The following is a 15,149-nucleotide window of genomic DNA, read 5'->3' on the forward strand; positions in this document are numbered from 1 at the left end:
GTACAGCCAGGCTCAAACCACCCGCCCACGGGACCCTCTAGGAAACCCCTCGGATGGATCAGAGGCCTTCACGGTGTGGTCGGCAGCCGCTCCCTTCTCTCCTCCCTTCCCTGGCCACAGCCAAAGAGCCATTCCTGCTGAAACCCTTCCACCTCCCTCTCAAATTGGTACCAAGGCCACCAACTCCAGGAAGCCCTCCCCTGGGTGCCCTGAGCCTGGTAAACCCGGGCAAGGGCGAGCCCCCGCCCAACCCCCGTCCCCAGGAACAAGGGTCAAATACAATCAAGGAAATCAAATCTTCAATGGATGGAAAAAAAAATCAGTGCCAGTGGGGGTCAGGGGTCACCGGACCAGGTGGAAGGTCAGCCAGTATATGATGAGGGGCTGGAAGGCCGCAGCTCCCAGGGTCAGGTAGAGCTGGAGGCGCTGTCGGGGAGCTGGGCCCCCCATGTTGTCGGGGCCCAGGGCTGCTGTCCGCAAAGAGCGCACCTGGGAGAAAGGAGGGCGCTGAAGCTGGGCCGGGCAGGGGAGGCTCGTTCCCAGCTCCGACCCCGGGGTGAAGCACAAGGGGCAGCCCCAGACTCACGATGAAGTACATGAGCGCGGACGAGGTCCAGGCCAGGGCCACGTAGTAGCCGTCACTGCCAAAGAGCAGCCCGGTGAGCACGCTGAGAATCATCCTGCGGGGGCGGGGGGCCGATGGGGGAGGGGGAGAGGAGAAAGAGAAGGGTCCGGGCCTCAGACGGGCCCCACAGCCCACCTAGATCCCACCCACCGCCACTGGGGCCCTTTATCTCCAGTCTATCCCCTGAGGCTCCTGGACTCAAAATGAACCTAGAAGGCCTAGGACTCAGTGTAGAATGTGGACGTGAGACCCCCTTCACGCCCCCAGCACAAGGCCCTTCTCCCCTGTGGTCCCAGGGTGACTCGCCTACACTCCTGACCTGAGCAACAGTACACGGGTCCCGAGCACAATGCCAAAAGCAGCTGGTTCCTCTAACGGAAGAGCTAGGGCCCAGAGAGGGCAGACCCAATTCAAGGCAACAGCTGCACCAGCTGGGGACCCACGGCAGCAGGCCCCTCTCCCAGGCCTGCTTCTGGCCGGCCCGTAGGTACTCACCCCACATATTTGTAGCCGCTGTAGGCTAGCAGGTGGAAGGTGCTCAGGTCACTGCGTACGGTGGCCAGGTAGACGCCCAGGAGCAGGGCAAGCACCTCCATCACGACCCACACCAGCGCCGTGCTCGCACACAGACCCAGCACCTCCGGGGAGAACCTGTGACCATGCGCAGGGAAAAGTGCTGTTTGGAAACCAGCCATCCTGTGGCAGGTGTGAGACTGAGGACATGGGCTGGGCTTGGGACCGGCCACACAGGTCCCCTAGGGAGGTGAGGAGAGCAGGAAGGGGTGCCGGTGGGAATGGGGAGGCGTCGGTACTAACCTCTGCTGAATGCCCAGTGCCATCCCCGCCAACAGCACGTAGGTGATGAAGGCCATTGCTGCCGAGAGCCAGAAAGATGCCATTCGCCTGGTTTCCTCAATCAGAGCCCCGGGCTAGGTATTTGGGGCCATTTCCACTCCCTACCTTCCCCCCATACATCCCTTCCTGCGCGCCCGCACATATGCATGGGCCCAGCCTCCAGTCACTCCTACTGCCCTGCCTGGGATGCCTTTTCCGGCTCAGCCCTCTCTCCCGGTGTGAATGCTTCCGGACCCTTCTCTCAGGACCACCGAGCCACCTCCTTCCCTGTCCCTGTGTTAGGAAACTCACTAACTCAAGTTTCCTGCTTGGATCACACCGGATCATAGGCCAAGGCTATTACTAATCCTAGACCAACGGGCAGGAGCCACACTGATCTCCCACAACACGACAGGACTAAAATACAGACTTGGAGACAACCCAGGCTCTCCCCAGAGTCCGGCCATGGGGAAGACTTCCCCTCAGCCAGGAATTTTGGGTCTGGCCACTGGCTCTGGCTTTGGCCGTCCCACCGATGTAGAGGGCTCCCACCCAGTTTACCTCTGCTGTTTCCACAAAAGCTCAGAGCGCCGGGGGAGCTGGGCTTTCACAGCCTGGAACTCCTCGGCCCTCTTCTCTGCCCCCCTCGAAGCACCAGAACTGACACGCCCACCAGAAAGCACAGGGTCTGAAGTCAGGAAACGAGCTCTACCACCTATAAGCTATGCGGCTTCAAAGACAGCTGTCTCCGAGCCCTGACTTCCACACGTAAAAGGGGGATGGCAAGTCCTGCATGACAACGTGGCTCTGGGAGGAAGTGGACTGGAGGACAGAAGAACCAGGAGCCAGCCCGGAGCAACTGAGCCGACTGGCTGCCCCGGCAACCCGCCTGCAGGCCGCGCAGGGCCACTCACCCCTCCTCCGGGGTGTCCACCCTGGGCTTCGCCTCTTGCAGGCCCCAGGACAGAGAGGAGTCAGAGGGACAGCCTGCCAGCCACTGTCCAAGGTGGGCAGCCTGACCCCGTGCCATGTGGATGGGCAGTTATGGGAACCCAGAAGGGAGTGACCACTTCCTCTGAGAAGGCAATGTTGGAGGACTTGGGGGACCAGTAATCGCTGTGACACTATTATTTTCAGTGTGCCCCCTGCTGAGTGCACATCACCTCCCTGAATCTCCACAACAGTCCTTTGTGGTAGAGACTGTTGTCATTCCTGCGTACGTAAGAGTAAAAGCAGCCAGCCTGAGGTCCCATTCCCGGAAGCCGCAGGATCAGGTCTAAGCCCTGAGCTCCAGGCTGTGGAAGGACACGATCCCAGTTAAGAGGCGAGAAGATCGCAAAAGGAAAAACTCCGAAGGCCCTGAGGGCACGCCCGGGAAGCTCCTTACTGGTCCCGCTACTCTGTCTACTAGGTGTCTAGCAACCACCACACACAAAAGCATCGAGCAGATGCTGAATCAATGCACGAGCGTCTCTCTCCTTGTTGGGGCCTCAAGGCACAAGTCCCCCCCACGGTCCCCCAGCCCAGGTCAAAGAAAGACTCACTGGGGATATAGAGGTCAGGGGCGTTGAGATCTTGTCGCGGGGGCAGAGGCACATCGCGACTATACTGCACCTCCCAGTTCTGGCGGTGGCAGCAGCAGCCAGGGCACGAGAAAAAGATGAAAAGAAAGAAGGGGGTTGAGATCTGGGGGCCAAACTCTGGGACGGGCGGAGGGAGGCGCAGGGCCCCGCCAGCTCACCTGGTAGGCAGCTCACCTGGTGTGTGTAGGGGAAGACCAGTAGCCCCAGCTTCTTGGCCACATAGGCTGTGTCCACAGCAAAAAAATACTTGAGTTTGTTCACAGACACAAAACGGTGCAGCTGGGAGAGGAGAGAGGAGGCTGTGGGCAAGCCGCACACCAAACCTCAGGGTGCTCCTCGGTGTGCTCCTTCCCTGAGGGCTGCTGGGAGAATTAGGCGGGATCCCATGATGCCCCATCCCTGGCCACAAATCTTGCCACCCTTGCCCTGGGGGCGGGCCACACCTCCTTGTGCACCATGTCCTTCCCATGGGATGCGATGGAGCTGCCATAGGCCATAGCCACGTTGGCCATTGGGTCCCCAAGCAAGTGGTTGACATTGAAGGCCACGTCGGCTCCTGGGGCTGGATATTCCCCTGGCTGGCTGGAGTAAGCACCGCTTGTGTCATCGAAGAGGGGAGGGGGGTCTGGAGCTGCCCGGGCCCTGTGCTTGGAGCCTGTGGGTTTGTAGGTACTGGAGTAGGTGACAGGAATATCAAGCATGGGCCCAAACCACCACCCCTTTCCCCAAGCTGGGCAGCCCTGTATGGGTCCTGGGGCCACCCAGCAATCGGTTAGTGAAATCCGGGCTGCATAGGTGTAGGTAACCCAGAAAGAACTTTGATGAGGGCTCCTTTTCCAGAGGTACTAAATGTAGGCAAAGAAAGAGCTGAGGCAGCGCCTGGAAGCGGCTGCCCACCTATAGGTTTGGGGGGGCGGGCTTCTCGAGGGAAGTGATCTCTGAACTGAGCCTTGGGGGAGAGAGAAAGTTCCTAGGTGAAGATAACTAACTGCGAGGGCACCCCGCAGGAACAAGGGTGGGAAAAGCGATAGCTTGGTACCCAAAGGCCCTGGGCTGTGGTGAGAGCCCCAACGGGGCCATGACAGGTAAAGAAAGTTCCGAAGGCAGACCCCGTTCGTGCCTGGGTCGGGCAAGGGAATCCCAGCTGTGCTGTCACCGCCCGATCTCAGGATTGGACCCAGAGGGCGAAGTCCGGGACGCGATGTGGAGTCCCGCAGGGCAGAAACCCGAAAGACACCCGCCGCCCTGGGGAGCGGTCACGACTGGCCCTCTCCCTGAGGGTGAGCGGGCCGCGCCGCCGACCCTCCTCCGGCCGGTCGGGCCGCGTCCCGCCCGCCCCGCGCCCCACGCACCGTGGGCTCCGTAGCCCGAGTGATAAGCCATGGCCGCGATGCTGGCGCTCCCCAAGGGCCCGCTGCGCCGCCTCGTGGGTACGAATACTAATAAGCCAGCTGCTCTGGTGCCTGGGCGCCGACCCGGGTTACGGAGCCGACCGACACGTCCGCGAACTCTCCGACCGCAGCCGCCATGTCCTCAGCGTTATCCTCCGTCGCCTGCCATTGGCTCCTCGGCGGCGCTAGCTCGTCCCTCCCCTCTCCCAATTGGCTGCTGGCCCGACCTCGCCGAATTGGATTTCGGCAGTAGTCAACTTCCGGGAGGGAGAGAGGCGGAGCAATTCAAGGAGCTCTCGGATTGGATGGTGGGTTTGCTAGCTCGGGGCCAGAGCAGCCAATGGATGGGTTAAGGTAGGAGGGGGTTGAGAATTATTTCCGCGCCTGCGTAGTGGGGCGCATGACGCTCGCCGTGCCACGACTACACCAGGTGGAGACCTGGCGGAGGCGTGAGTCCAGGAACGGAGTTTCGCTCGCGGGACGTGCCCCAGGAGGGAATGGGTCCGTGGGGCTCTACCAAGTCCCGCCCCTTGGGTCTCCTGTCCCTCCCTCTCAATGCCAGCTTTCCTCTCCCATCCTCCACGCTACCCCCCCAAGTCCTGGCACGGAGCCCGGGCAGCCCGCGAGGTGTTATTGGAGGCCGGGCGGGGCAGTGACAGCGCGGCCCAGCGAACCCAGGAAGCTGACTCCTCCTCCTACCTCCCGCCCCTCCTTCCCGCGCGGGCGCTGTCCGTTATCCGGTGCTGAAATGCCCTATGGCCACTGCCGCTACCCTGCACAGCCTAGGGGCCTGCTGCTGGGAGGGTCTGACCTCTTAAGACAGAGAGACGCCCCCCGCGCGCGCGCGCACACACACACACACACACACGCATTACACATACTGAAAACTCCAAAAGATCTGAAGTCCCAGAGATTGGGCGGTATAGTCGGGACAGAACCCTGCACCAGGCCTGACCCATCAATTTTCCCGTGATCCAGCCAGTTTGGGTGTGGAGGTGCGCTGGTCCACCTCCTGAAGCTGCACTTGAAACTCCTGAGTCATTGCTGGCCCTGCGGTCCATCTTCAAGCGAGATTACCCACCCCCAACACCAAGCCTCCCTCCTGAGGCGGGGTGTGTTCCTTTCTCTCTGCCCAGTTTGTGACCACTCTCACCCTCCTCAGAGCTAGCCTTCAGGGGCGTCTTCTCTCACACACCTTCAGCCACCACTTTCTAGAGAGCAAAATCAGGTCCTCTGCAACCTGCCTCTAGCTAACCCAGTGTCCAGTTACACCAGGTGACTTTCCTGCTTTCTAAACACAGCCCACGTGATCTAATCGCAGTGTCTTTGCTCAGAAATCCCCTCTACCTGGGATGCCCTTCCCCCTCATATCCATTTGTCCAAAGCCTATTCTTTAAGAATCAGTTTAACTTGTGCCTCTCAGAGAGACAGAAGGAACAGAGGACTGACCTGGCTGGGGGTTGAGACCAGAAGCTGGGTTCCAGGCTCCCTCTGGGTACACTAGTCTGTCCTGGATATAAATTCCACTAGGACCGGACCTGTGTCATTCTCCATTCCTCCCCTCGTCTTCAGAGTGCCAAACACAATACTTGGATATAGAAGATACCCAACAAACCTCTGTGCCCAGTAAATAAAAAATGAACGGATGAAGCCCTGGGTCACTCCTTTACTCTATCATTTCAATCACCTCATCTTTAAACGGGTAGGAGTGTTGAACTGAATGGTTTTTGAGTTGCCCTTTGGGGGGAAAAAGTGACAAAGCAACCCAAAACTCACCTATATCTCACCAAATAATTGTTTAGTTTGGGGATAGCCCAGACCCAGGGGCGGGTGTGAAGGTCTGAGGCCCCTCAGGGCCAAGGAGCAGCCCTGCGTCCACCACTACTTGGGAGGGCATCCTCCCAAGGACAGATCCCACTCCCCTGTACCTCACAATGAACGGTTTGCACCTTTCTATTCCCATTTCTTAGATGAGAAAACTGAGGTTGGGGTAGAGAGTGCAGGCCCAAGGTCACGGAGCCTAGGACCCTGGGTGTCCTGCCTGCTCTCAAGCAGCACCCAGCACCTCTGTCCAGTGAGTGAGGCATATCACACCTTTATGGGTTGTAACTGTTTTTTTCCCTACCATCAAGGCTTCCGGAGTGGAGTCTGGGTGGGCTTAGGCCTAGGCCCATTCCTCAGAGACAGGACGCCGGAGGTATTACCCACCTTTGGGATCCATCCCCCTTCATTTTACAGCAGGGGAAACAGGCCCCAAGAGCAAGGACTCGGCCAAGGTCGCAAGCGCAAGCGCGGCGGGAGGAGAACACAAGCTTGGGTCGGCCCGCCTGGGGTTCTTGGGTGGGGGGGCTGGCAGTGCCCGTGGTACCAGGCGCTGCCGGCGGCGCCGCGGGTGCCGCGGGGGCGGGGTCAGCGGAGGGCGGGGCGCCGGGCACCGCGGCCGCCAACGCTGCCGCCGCCGCCGCCGCCGCCGCCGCCGCCGCCGCCGCCGCCACCGCCGCCGCCGCCGCGCTCGGGCTCGAGCTCCGCGCACTCCCTGCGCGGCCGCCGAGCCGAGCGGACGCCCTCGGGGCCGCGCCGCAGCCCTCTGCGCTCCCCCCTATCATGCCCCGGGCCCGGGCCCGGGCCGCGCAAACACCCAGGACACCATGCCCGAGGGCGGCGGAGGCGACAGCGGGGAGGTGCCCGCGTTCATCCCGGACGGCGAGCCGCTGCGGGAGGAGGTACCGGCGCTGTGTGCTGGGGGGCCGGAGCCAGGGCTAGAGCGGGGTGAGGGGGACTACGGAAGGGGCAAACACCGGGACAGGGGGTGAGGAGGGAAGTCCCCAAACCCCAGTTGCCAATGACGTCATTAGGGTAGCTGGCGTCTGGCGAGCGGAGGGGCTCGCGTGGGGGTTGAGGTGGGGGGGTGACTGGGAAGGGAGGAGGGGGCGACTACTGCCCCGGACGCCCCTTCGTCCCTCCTCGCCCTCCTGTGACGTCAACGCCTGGCCCCTGCGCGCCCTCATTCCGCAGCGCTGCCCCTCACCCCCAAGGCCCGGGGGTCAGGCCCCCAGCCCAGCCCAGCCCAGCGGCTCACGAGGTGCCCGGGCGACGCCTGCAATGCAGCAGCAGTAGCCGGGAGTTGGGGGGAGGGAGCGGAGGGAGGAGGGGAAAGAGGAAAGGATGCGGCCTCTGGTACCCCTTCTCCCTCTCCCCGCGATGAGGCCCGAGGGCCCATCCTTCAGGGTGGGACCCCTCCAGACTGGCCTCTCACCAGAGCTAGCCAAGGAAAGGGTCTGCAGAAGTGTGGGGCCCTGCGCCCGTTGTGGGGGTGATAGGTGGCCAGTGGGTCTGTGTATGTGTTTGGATGGATGTAGCGTGCTTGTGGGTGTGTGAATGCTAGTCCATGCTCCCCACACCTTGGGTGAGCCAAAGTCAGGTGATGGTCTGGTGGGTGCTTCGCCTGGGTGATGTAGGGATGTGTGAGCGTGTTCTGTCGTGGGTGGGTCTCTCCTGTAGAGTCTAGGGTGTGATTTCAGGTTGCAGTAGGGGTGGGGTTGGAGGCTGTGCACGCGCTCAGGCGAGGCTCTGGTGTGGACCTGGGTTTCAGTGAATTTGTAACGGGTATATGCGCCTGTGTGTGCGTCCTGTGCTGGGTGGGTCTGTGTGCGCATGTGCGTGGTGGTGGGGGTTGCGAGTGCAGGCACCTGTGCGCCATGTTATGATTGGGTGGGCACCCATGAAGGTCCGGGATCTGGGCTGAGCCGGCCGTGTGCACATCGGTGGTAGGTAGGTCTGTGATTAACATGGGCTGGAGGGTGGGTGTGTGGGTGTATGCCTCTGACTGGACCTGTGGGTCATGGTGGGGATGTTTTCATGTGGTGGGTGACCAGGGATAGGGTACACTGCCCTGGGCTGGGCTGGGGGCATTTCCTCTCCTCTGGGGTCTCTCAAGACCTGGTGGTCCTGGGGTTGAAGAGGTGGCCCCTTAACTTTTCCTTCTCCATCTCTTCCCCACTCCTTCCCCCATTTCTGTCTCTGTGGGGACGCTAGAGGTGAGGTGGGGGCCAGGCTGGAGGGGAGGCCAAACCCTCTGGGCCAAGAGTGGCCCCTGCTGCCCAGCAGCTGTGTTCCGCCCCCGCTGTCACAGCACAGATGGGGAGCGGAGGACGCCGCTCCATCTGCTCCCCCGACTCACACCTCCTCCGTTCCCAGCTCTTCCTCTTTCTCGCTTACTTAAAAGCTTCTCCCAAGTCTCTAAGTGGAACCAAGGGACGAGAGGGAGTCTCAGGGCAACAGCAATAATATTTATTGCCATGGCCAGACCCCGTGCCGAGATGGCTACACATAAGAATTTGTTGAAACCTCACAAAAGCCCCAGTTTACAGATGAGGAGACTGAGGTCCAGAGAGGATGGGGGAGCTGTCCAAGTTGCCCAGTAAGTGGGAGAGCCAGCACCCCGAGTCCTGGGCTGTGGGGCTCTAAAGCCCATGGTCTTCATCCACAGGCCCCCTGCCACTCTGGTCTCCTGTACCAACACATCCAGGAATCAAGGCCCAGAGAGGGGAGCAATATGGCCAAGACCACACAGCAAATTAGGGGCAGAGCTGGGACCAGAGCTCCATTTTCTCAATAGCCAGTCAGGGGGCCCTTCCTTCCTCTTGGCAGAGATGGGTCTGTTTTGTCCTGGGTGGCCTTGACTGAGCGATGATGGGGCGCAGTAGAGGACAGGATCCGGAGCAGAGAGGCCCCAGTTTGAATCCTGCAGCCCTACTGCAGGAGAGCCTGAAGGGTGAGGTTTGGGGCAAGAGGCTCTGTCCCTCAGACCCTCTGTTTCCCCCTCCATGGAGTGGGGAACCTGCCCCAGCTCCTTCCCAGGGCTCAGGCAGAGGGGCAGTTGTGACGGATGACCTGTCCTGACCCGCGCCTCTCCCCTCTCTGCCCGCCCTGCAGCAGCGGCCCTTGAAACAGTCCCTGGGAAGCTCCCTGTGCCGAGAGTCGCACTGGAAGTGCCTGCTCCTCACGCTGCTCATCCATGCCTGCGGCGCCGTGGTGGCCTGGTGTCGCCTGGCCACCGTGCCCAGGCTGGTCCTGGGGCCTGAGGCAGCTCTGGCCCGAGGGGCCGGGGTCCCCCCGCCCACCTACCCGGCCAGCCCCTGCTCCGACGGCTACCTGTACATCCCGCTGGCCTTCGTCTCCCTCCTCTACCTCCTCTACCTGGCCGAGTGCTGGCACTGCCACGTGCGCTCCTGCCAGGCCCCGCGCACCGACGCGGGCACGGTGCTGGCGCTGATCCGCCGGCTGCAGCAGGCGCCGCCGTGCGTCTGGTGGAAGGCCACCAGCTACCACTACGTGCGCCGCACGCGCCAGATCACCCGCTACCGGAACGGCGACGCCTACACCACCACGCAGGTCTACCACGAGCGGGCCGACAGCCGCACGGCGCGCGGCGAGTTCGACTACTCGGCCCACGGCGTCCGCGACGTCTCCAAGGAGCTGGTGGGCCTGGCCGAGCACGCGGCCACGCGGCTGCGCTTCACCAAGTGCTTCAGCTTCGGCAGCGCCGAGGCCGAGGCCTCGTACCTCACCCAGAGGGCCCGCTTCTTCAGCGCCAACGAGGGCCTGGACGACTACCTGGAGGCCCGCGAGGGCATGCACCTGAAGGACGTGGACTTCCGCGAGTCCCTCATGGTCTTCGCGGACCCCCGCAGCCCGCCCTGGTACGCCCGCGCCTGGGTCTTCTGGCTGGTGTCGGCGGCCACGCTGTCCTGGCCGCTGCGCGTCGTGGCCGCCTACGGCACGGCCCACGTGCACTACCAGGTGGAGAAGCTGTTCGGGGCCAGCTCGCCGCCCCCCGGCGCCGTGCCCAGCGGGCCCCCGCTCTCCCGCGTGGCCACGGTGGACTTCACCGAGCTGGAGTGGCACATCTGCTCCAACCGGCAGCTGGTGCCCAGCTACTCGGAGGCCGTGGTCATGGGCGCCGGCTCGGGCGCCTACCTCCGGGGCTGCCAGCGCTGCCGCCGCTCCCTCAGCAGCAACTCGCTGCCCCCGGCCCGGCCCAGCGGGCCCCGCCTGCCTTTCAGCCGCAGCCGCCTGTCCCTGGGAGCTGGGGGTCGGGCCACGCCAGGGGTCTTCCGAAGCCTGAGCGGGGGGCCACTGGGGCGCCGTGGAGAGGACACAGAGCCCCTGGAAAGCCCCCCGTGCTACGAGGACGCCCTTTACTTCCCGGTGCTCATCGTCCACGGTGACAGCGGCTGCCAGGGGGATGGGCAGGGGGCACTCTGAGACCCACGTGGCCTCCCGGAGCGGCCTCCTCCCCACCACCCTGCCACGGCCTTCAATGCCTGAGCAGCTGTTGTCCTAGACGGAGGGGAAAACAGACCAGCACATGAGGCGGGGGGTCGGGTGGGTAAAGTCCTTAAACAGAGTGAAGCGCAGTGACCTAGGGTCATTTTGGGGGTAAATGGACAGCACTGGAGTTGAGTCCGTGGACTGTCCCAACACCGCCCCTGCCACCGCCATGACGTTCCACCCCCTGCAGTGGCTGGTGATCCAGCTTAGGCCCCTCTCAGGTTGGGCAGTGGGTGGCGGGGATGCTTCCAGAAAGCCTGACGGAGGAAGAGTCCTGGGGACAGCTGTTGCATGCAGCCGAGGGCTGCCTCTAGGCTCTTCCCTGCACGGCTGAGGCCACACTGGGAGCCCTCGAGCAACCCAGAAGCACAAATTGGTGGTTTGGGGCCATGCCTGGCCGGGCCAGCCTCCATGAAGCTGAGGAGCTGGCCGTGGCTACTGGCCCCAAGTCCCCGTCCTCCTCCCCTGACACGCCCCTCCCTGCCTGCCCCCTGGTCTTTGCTCAGGGCCAGTCCCCAGTCAGACCCTGCGGCACAGCCCCTGTACTGGAAGCCAGGTTCTTGGAGCAGAGCCTTGTCCCCCGTGGCCCCCTGTTTTTCCCCGGTGTGCCCTCCCCCAACATCCAGCTCCCCTGTGACCTGGGGTTCCTTCTCAGGGCCCCACCTTGATCCCACAACTCCTGGCCTCTGCTCTTGTGCCCCCCAAGGTCACCTCTGCCTCTATCAGCCACCCACACGCTCCCCCAGGCTTTGCCCTCTCATTGCGCCCCCAGACTTCTCCGCTCTTCACCTTCCTGATGACCCACGGGGCCCGGGCCACAGGGCATCTGAGGGACTTTGGCCTTGGCCACAGCCTCTTGGACGATGCACCTGCTCTGCCACGGGGGCCCCTGCTTCTCCCACCGGTGGGGCCCAGCCCAGTGGACACCAGCCCTCCTCCAGGGAGGAGAGAGGAGTCCCCTTCCAACTGGGCTTTCCACCACCTCTCAGGGGCCAGTGGGGGAGGGAGGAGGTGGAGAAGATGCAGATAAAATAAAAAGGTATGAAATGGAAGGTCTTCTCACGTGCATTCCTACAGGGTGTGTCCAAGGACACTACATGTGCAATGGGCCACCCAGGGTCAGTGATTCAATGCTTGGTTCTGGAAGGGGATGCTGGGTTGGGCTCCAGTGCTCCCAGGAACAGGGTAAGCTGTGAGGGAACCCCCAACCCTGCTCAGCTGAGGGCCAAGACCCAGGTTTGAGTTGCTCTGAGCAGCTGACTCCCACGGGCCAACTGGTATCTGGATCACTTTTAACGCATCGTCTAAGTGGTCCATCTTCCAGCCCGGAGGGGGTTTTCATTCCATGGCTAGGCAGGCTGAGGACCAAAAGATCAGAGTGGAAGGAAAGAGATATGGTCTGTGGTGCCAGTTCAGTGCCCCCGATGGCTACTGGTGTTCGGGGGAAGGGGTGCTGAGCCGGGGGGAGGACACAGGGTGGGAAGCAGCCAGCCCCACGCCAGCACATGGGATCTGAAGACCGGGAACAAGGGCGAAGGAAGGGCCTCGCTTACTCTTGGCAATGGCATCTTCCCATGTACGGCTGTGCAGGATGTTCACTGTGCCAGGGCACCCGGCTGAAGGGCACGTGTGGGTGGAAGCCAACCTGTGGGTGGCTCCTCCAGCCCCGGCTTGGAGCTGCACCCTCCTGCACCAAGGCACCCTTCTCTAATCTGTGCAAAAGCGCCAGAAGGACTAGTGGCTCTAGAAAGGTCCTGGGAAGGGGTGGGATTCACCCGAGCAGAGACAGGGCAGAGGGGTTTCTGGGCCATGAGAGCTGTCCACACAAAGGCCTGGATGCAAGGCATGAAGCAAGGCATGAAGAGGAGGGAGAAGCCAACAGCCGTGAAACAGCTGGTAAGACCTTCAATACCAGACCTCAGAAATTGTCTGTAAGCTGGGGCAATCTGGATCCACAAACGTGGTTGTGCAGGTTAGTGACGAGGTCAGGACCCCCTCTTAGAATTTTAGGCAAAGTCCAGCTGCCTGCTGGCCATGTGGGGAGGGAGGTGTTAAACCAAAGCTTTCCCTGGACATTGCTGCCTCGCTTCTTTGGAAGTGAAGTTGGCTCTTTGTTCAGAAGCAACTTGAAAAAACTATGGTACCCAAGCATTTAAGGAGGCTGCAGGGACAGTGTGTGTGTGTGTGTGTGTGTGTGTGTGTGTGTGTGTGTGTGTGTGGGGGCTGGGGGGACGTGGTTCACTGGATCCAACTTCTGCCCATGGAGAAGGTCTCCTTTTTCCATATTCCTGCACTAACAGCACAGTCACGAACTCCCTGCTAGCTATGATCCACTATGCTCTCCTTCTTAACAGCAGAACCCCAGTTTTACTTCAGATGGCAATGAGCCCAGCTAATAGGCAACATTTCTAGCCTCCCCTGCATATATAGTGTGGAGATACTCAATTTTAGGATATGAGATACAAGCAGAAGGTGTTGGAAAGGATTTTTAAGACAGTCCATGAAATAGAAATAGTATCCGTGAAGGCTAGTTCTGTCCTCTTGTTTCATCCTGTATTCAGCCTGGAATGCAGATGTGATGGTTGGAGCTCCAGCAGCAATGTTGGATCAGGATGTGATCTTGAGAATTGTACTCCTGTGCTGAGGCTAGCAGAACAACAAGATAAAATACCCTGGGCTTCTGATGACATCATAGGAGGTTCCATATCATCCTAGGGTTGCCTACTTCCAGATTCTCAATAAAAAGGAGAAATAAACTTCCAGTTTGTTTTAAGCTACTGTTTCCGCCCCCCGCCTTGTTTCTATTACTGGCATCCTATGTTAATTATCTACTACCACATAACAAATTACCCCAAAACTTAGTGGCTTAAAACATTAATAATCATTATTATCCCTCCTGGTTTCTGTGGGTCAAGAATTCAGACAGGGCAAACAGTGATGGTTTAAACTCTGCTTTGGGACATCTAGGGCCTCTGCTGGAAGGTTCTAAAGCCAGGGGAAGAATCATCTGAAGTCTCATTAATTCATATGTTGGGCAGTTGGTGCTGACTGATGGCTGAGGGCCTAATTAGGTCTGTTGACTGGGACACCCAAAGAGACCTCTCCCCATGTAGCTTGGGCTCCCTCGTAACATGGTGGCTGGTTCCAAGGACAAGTGTATCATGAGGGTAAAAGCTGTTATTGTCCATTATGATCTAGTCTTAGAAGCCACGCATGCCACTTCTACCCCTTTCTGTTGGTCAAGTTTATTAAGAAAATCTACCCAGTTTCTAGGGGAGGAAATAGAAGACCCACATCACAGCGGGAGTTTGTCAACATCACATTGTACAATTGGGATGCCAGATAGGAGATACCCTGGTGATTATCTTCAAAAAGGCAATCAGGGGCACCTGGGTGGCTCAGTGGGTTAAAGCCTCTGCCTTCAGCTCAGGTCATGATCCCAGAGTCCTGGGATCGAGCCCCACATCAGACTCTCTGCTCAGCGGGAAGCCTGCTTCCTCCTCTCTCTCTGCCTGCATCTCTGCCTACTTGTGATCTTTGTCTGTCAAATAAATAAATAAAATATTTTTTTTAAAAAAAAGGCAATCAGCCACTGAGCCAAATGCCAGACCTAACTGACAGACATCTACAGAGTGGTCTACAATATGAACACCAACCCTTTCATGATGTTGGTTTGAGAGAAGGTGGTGACATGACAGATGTGGGCCAACTGCGGACAGAACGACCTGCTCAGGTCATTTACTGGGGCCCTCTGACCCAGGATAGCTTAAATATGGCCCCCAATTCTTCACAGCCTTCCCTCAAGAGATGGCATCTATCTAGCCACTCTTTAAATCCGGGATGGCTTCGTGACTTGCTTTGACCAATAGAACATGGTGGATGTGATGTTTGCACCTGGAGAGGTTGGGTCTTGAGAGGCCTTGCAACTTCTACCCTTGGTGTCTTGGAGCCCCGAGACCACCAAGCTGTGGTCAGCCTCGCCTCCTGGTGGATGATAGGTTGTGTGCAAGAAGACTAGGGCCCCCAGTCAAGAGCTAGTTATTACCATCAGCTTCCAGATATGGTAATGGGGCCATCTTGGATATGTTCGACCCAACTGAATCACAGATCACCATAGACAGCCACAAGAATGATCCTGGGTGCAACTAGCAGAAGAATCACGGGGCTGTTCCCAGACCAAATTGTTGACCTCCAGATTGGTGAGAAATAAGAAATCCTTGTCGTTTTATGACACTGAGCTTAGAGGCAGTGAGATGCGGGCACTGGAGAGCTGACACAAGGCCCCTCTTTCCTAACAAAGTCCCAGCCACAGGGACCTGGTGCCTGATCCTACAACAGGGCCAGCTCCTTCCTGCCTCAAAGCCTTGGCACATTCTGTCCCAC

The 15,149-nt window shown here is 59.9% G+C and overlaps 2 protein-coding genes across 2 annotated transcripts; one reads left to right on the forward strand and one right to left on the reverse strand.

Moving 5' to 3' along the window:
* Positions 1–282: 282 nt before the first annotated feature.
* YIF1A (Yip1 interacting factor homolog A, membrane trafficking protein) lies at positions 283–4,618 on the reverse strand. The gene is made up of 8 exons (XM_004769959.3): positions 4,395–4,618; positions 3,486–3,697; positions 3,217–3,321; positions 3,004–3,082; positions 1,442–1,499; positions 1,121–1,276; positions 587–680; positions 283–489 (listed from the first exon to the last, which is right to left on the reverse strand). Exons 1-8 carry the CDS (start codon positions 4,423–4,425, stop codon positions 343–345), a joined length of 882 nt encoding a protein of 293 aa, XP_004770016.1. The 5' UTR covers positions 4,426–4,618; the 3' UTR covers positions 283–342.
* A 2,286-nt stretch (positions 4,619–6,904) lies between these two features.
* Positions 6,905–11,818, forward strand: TMEM151A (transmembrane protein 151A). Its single transcript, XM_004769957.3, has 2 exons — positions 6,905–7,156; positions 9,369–11,818. Exons 1-2 carry the CDS (start codon positions 7,082–7,084, stop codon positions 10,698–10,700), a joined length of 1,407 nt encoding a protein of 468 aa, XP_004770014.2. The 5' UTR covers positions 6,905–7,081; the 3' UTR covers positions 10,701–11,818.
* Positions 11,819–15,149: the final 3,331 nt, after the last annotated feature.

This window comes from Mustela putorius, unplaced genomic scaffold (assembly GCF_011764305.1).
Source record: "Mustela putorius furo isolate JIRA1106 unplaced genomic scaffold, ASM1176430v1.1 tig00000127_pilon_pilon_pilon, whole genome shotgun sequence".
Classification (NCBI taxonomy): Eukaryota; Metazoa; Chordata; class Mammalia; order Carnivora; family Mustelidae; genus Mustela; species Mustela putorius.